The sequence below is a fragment of the Bos javanicus genome, chromosome 4, assembly GCF_032452875.1.
Source record: "Bos javanicus breed banteng chromosome 4, ARS-OSU_banteng_1.0, whole genome shotgun sequence".
NCBI classification, from domain to species: Eukaryota; Metazoa; Chordata; class Mammalia; order Artiodactyla; family Bovidae; genus Bos; species Bos javanicus.
Genome location: NC_083871.1, coordinates 106658500 through 106662734, shown reverse-complemented (window position 1 = coordinate 106662734; position 4235 = coordinate 106658500). Strand labels below are relative to the sequence as shown.

The 4235-nt window shown below is 46.5% G+C and overlaps 1 gene segment (V, D, J or C); it reads right to left on the bottom strand.

Annotated features, from left to right (window-relative positions):
* Nucleotides 1–3064: 3064 nt before the first annotated feature.
* LOC133246551 (T cell receptor beta variable 20-1-like) lies at nt 3065–4001 on the bottom strand. The segment is given in 2 exon segments: nt 3065–3414; nt 3902–4001. Coding segments are annotated over 2 exon segments (381 nt in total).
* Between the last annotated feature and the right edge of the window lie 234 nt (nt 4002–4235).

Below are 4235 nucleotides of genomic sequence, written 5' to 3'. Positions count from 1 at the left end.
TGACTGAAAAAACGTGCATGCGTTGTCCTTCTCTGCTGGGGAAACTGAGCTGTAGCCTCTGCCCGTTCACCACAGAAGTGCTCAGCAAGATCTGAGAATGGAGTCTTGGATCCTCTGAGGTCAAAATATCCCCAGGCAGACACCTGTGCTTCCCTAGGAGGAGGGTCGCTGGTTCTAACCAGTCTCAACCAGCTTGGCTCAAACTAGACACAGCTGACTCTGGGCTCTGCTGCACTACTGGCAGTTTCCTGGAAAATAACTCAGGCAAACATCTTATTCAGGATACATGCCACTTGGAGGCCAAGCAAGTCTTAAGACGACCTTGATTAGTGAAGGCAGGTGCAATGGATCTGATTAATCCTTACTCATGCTTTCACAACCACTACCTCAAAGATCTCACCTGAGTTTCCAGAAGTATCAGACAACTTCTCAAATGAAGGAACGTTGGTGCTGCTCTATATGCACTGATGTGTTTTACAGAAAGACTCACATCACCCCCTAGTGCTCAAGTGAAAGTCTCTCAGTTGTGTCGGACTCTGCGCCAGTCCATGGGATTCTTCAAGCCAGAATACTGGAGTGGGTAACCTTTCCCTTCTCCAGGGGATCTTCCCAACCCAGGGACCGAACCCAGGTCTCCCGTTTTGCAGGCAGATTCGTTACCAGCTGAGCCATAAGGGAAGCCCAAGAATACTGGAGTGGGTAGCCTATTCTTTCTCCAGTGGATCTTCACGACACAGGTGTTGAACCGGAGTTTCTTGTGTTGCAGGAGGATTCTTTGCCAAAGGGAAGCCCTGATAACTCTGACTGACTGACTGACTAGATGGTCAGAGGGGCACACTTCTCACAGGTCCTCTGGTCTCAGGCGGTCTTCACCTCCTGTGTGGCGAGTGGGGAGTTTCTCTATGCTGCACAGTGGCAGCCAGACACCCCAAGAATCATCACGATAGGAAACATGCAGCCATGTGTGTGGTGACCTGCTGGAGTACTGCAGAGACTTGCTACTAGTACTTAGTTACACAGTCACTGATCCCGTACTGATTGGTGTTATTGATCAGTTAATTAAATTTAATCTCTTAGGGCCACATTCAAGGTGAGTGGGCTCCTCAGATCTCTGTCCTCAGTCTTTGATATTTTCTTTGTATATTCTGTTATCAAGGGATCAAGAAGGCACTTTCATTCTTCTAATTATGGAAATTGTCCCAAATTTTTACCTTCACGCAGGTCCATTTTTTAAGTCCCTGACTCCTACATACCACTGCTTTCTGCATATTTCTGGTGAGATTTCTGTCTCAGAGGCATCCCCAATGTCAAGAAAATCATGATCTTCTTCTCTCTTGGTCCTCCTGATTCATCTGACTTGTAGTCAAAAGCTTCCTCTCCATCTGTTGCCTCTTGTGATGAATCAGTTACCCAGGTCTTTGATTTATTTCCTAATTATGTTTTAAAACTCATTTCCCTGTATCTCTAGCACTGCCACCATCATCGTCCTAGCTTCAATATCCCTTCAGTTGTTTCTTTCATTGTCTCTCAACAGGCGTGTTGTTGTTGTTTAGTCACTAAGTCGTGTCCAAGACTCTTTGTGACCCCATGGACTGTAGCACACCAGGCTTCCCTGTCTATCACTGTCTCGCTGAGATTGCTTAAACTTGGGTCCACTGAGTTGCTGGTGCCATCCACCCATCTCATCTTCTGTTGCTCCCTTCTCCTCTTGCTCTCAGTCTTTCCCAGCCTAAGGGTCTTTCCAACGAGTCAGGTCTTCACCCCAGATGGTCAAAATATTGGAGCTTCAGCTTCAGCATCAGTCCTTCCAGTGAATATTCAGGACTGATTTCCTTTAGGGTGGACAGGTTGGATCTCCTTGCAGGCCAAGGGCCTCTCAAGAGTCTTCTCCAGCACCACAATTTGAAAGACTCTCTGTATTTCTAGGCTTTTTATATTTTTCTAATCAAATGGATATCAATTTACATATAATTGCATCTTTCTCCATGTTTCTTGATCACCAGGAAATCAGTGTTTATTGATTACAGATGTTTCTTCCCAAAGTGTATGTTAATATCTTTGGCTTATTTTTACTGGGCTATACAAGATTTACAGTCAATGTGTGATTTTTCCTTTTCCTAGAAAAGGATTTTTCTAGGGGTTTAAACTCAGTGCTTCACTTACTAGCTTGTGGCTTCTGACAGAACTTTCTAGTTTTGAGACAAGCCTTGTTGTCTGAAGTCTTTCTTATTAACCCTCTCTGTCTTCTTCTCCCTCTGATCCCTTTGTGAAGGTTCTGCGCATGCTCTGTACTTGGGTATAGAGGGTTGCCCTGTCCAGCCCTACCCTGTTCTTTCATCAGCCTCAATACTGTATAGAGCACATCCTAAATTCTTTCATGAGTGAACATCTCTACTTGGCTGCCTAATGATTCCATTTGTCTTGAGAGTCTAGGATGGTGACAAGACAGTGCAGAATTTTCTTGGAGGAAAAAACTCCAGTGTTTATTATAAAAGTGTTGGTCACTCAGTCATGTCTGACTCTTTGTGATCCCATGGACTATAGCCTGCCAGGCTCCTCTGTCCATGGAATTTTCCAGACAAGATACTGGATTGGGTTGCCATTCCCTTGTCCAGGGGAACTTCTCAACCCAGGAATGGATCAAACTCTCCATCTCCTGCATTGCAGATGGATTCCTTACTGTCTGAGCCACCAGGGAAGCCCATTATAGAAGTATTCATTGCTTTATACAAGCCTTTTGGGATCTACCTATAGGATTATGTGTCAATTTATCTAAAAACGTATGATTAGCATACGGGAGAAACAGAAAAAAAATCCAGATTTTATAATTTTCAGCCCAGGGAACTTTCCAGGTTGGTTGGCCATTTACAGGCCTAGCTCCATTTCCATATGGCTAGTTCTCAAGCACCATACCTTCCCCCTGCTCTCTACTCAGATATTTTTCTCTCCGTTTCTCTCTCTACACACACAGCCACAGATGACTCAGTCAGAGAGGCTGTGGCTTTTCTCTCTCCACACCTCCTTCCACAGGGCCCCATGGTTCAGTGGGGTGGGAAGGGGGTTACTACCAAGATTCTTGTCTGGGTCTCTGATCTCTGCCCAGCGCTGTGTCTCTAGCACTGCAGAAGTAGAGGCTGCTGTCTGCAGGATCCACACGTGTCACCGTCAGAGATGAAAATTTTAGGTCTGGCTGACTGATGGGAATCTTGTCCTTGTTATAACCTTGTTCGTATGTGGCATCACTGCCCGCATTAGAAGTTGCCATCAGCACGAGGCCTTGTTTCGGGAACTGACGGTACCAGAACATACTTGAGGCTTGAAAGTCCAGTGCACGGCACTCGATGGTCACAGAGGCTCCACTCTTACTGACAGCCCTGCGGGGCTGCTGAGAGACGAGAGCGCCAAGCCCAGAGCCTGCTGAGACAGAGGTCAAGGAGATGAGAGCCCAGCAGGACAGGAAGACATGACCATAGGCAGAAAACCACAGCCATGTTCACTCGCTCACCTTACTCCCGGCTCCAAGAGAATCCTGTCTGCTTTGTGAAATCATCCTGTCCTAATTCTTAGGCTGCTCATCCCCCATCTTTCCTGACTGGTGGCTCCTCACCTTACCCTTTACACCTCCAAATAGGATGGAATGTCCCCTCTCATTTTGTTCAGTGTAAGAAAATCCACAGTCTTAAGGAATTCCCTGGTGGTCCAGTGGTTAGGATTCAGTGTTCTCACTGCCAGGGACCAGGTTCAATGCCTGGTGGGGGAACTAAGATCCCACAAACCAAGCAGCCAAAAAAACTTCAAAAATTATAAAAGTCCACAATCCCTGACTATCACTTCACTCATGCCAACACACACATACACACACACACACTTGACTAAGGTACTTAGCTAATAAGGCTCGTACTCGGTCCCAGAAGCAACAGAAGCACCAGCATCTTCAGGAACTGGCCTCACACCACACCTCTCAGCAGAAAGATATGACCTTGCCCTTTCTTTCTCCACCCCTAGAAGGAGGGCTGAGTGTCTGCATAATTCTAAGGATACTCTAGTCTGCCCCCTGGTGGTCATCATTACCACTGATGCAGAATCCGCCCCTCTTTCAATCAAGTGAAAGTGAAAGTCGCTCAGTCATGTCCAACTCTTTGTGACCTCTGGAACTATAGCCCATCAGGCGCCTCTGTCCATAGGATTCTCCAGGCAAGAATACTGGAATGGATAGCCATGCCCTTCTCCAGGGG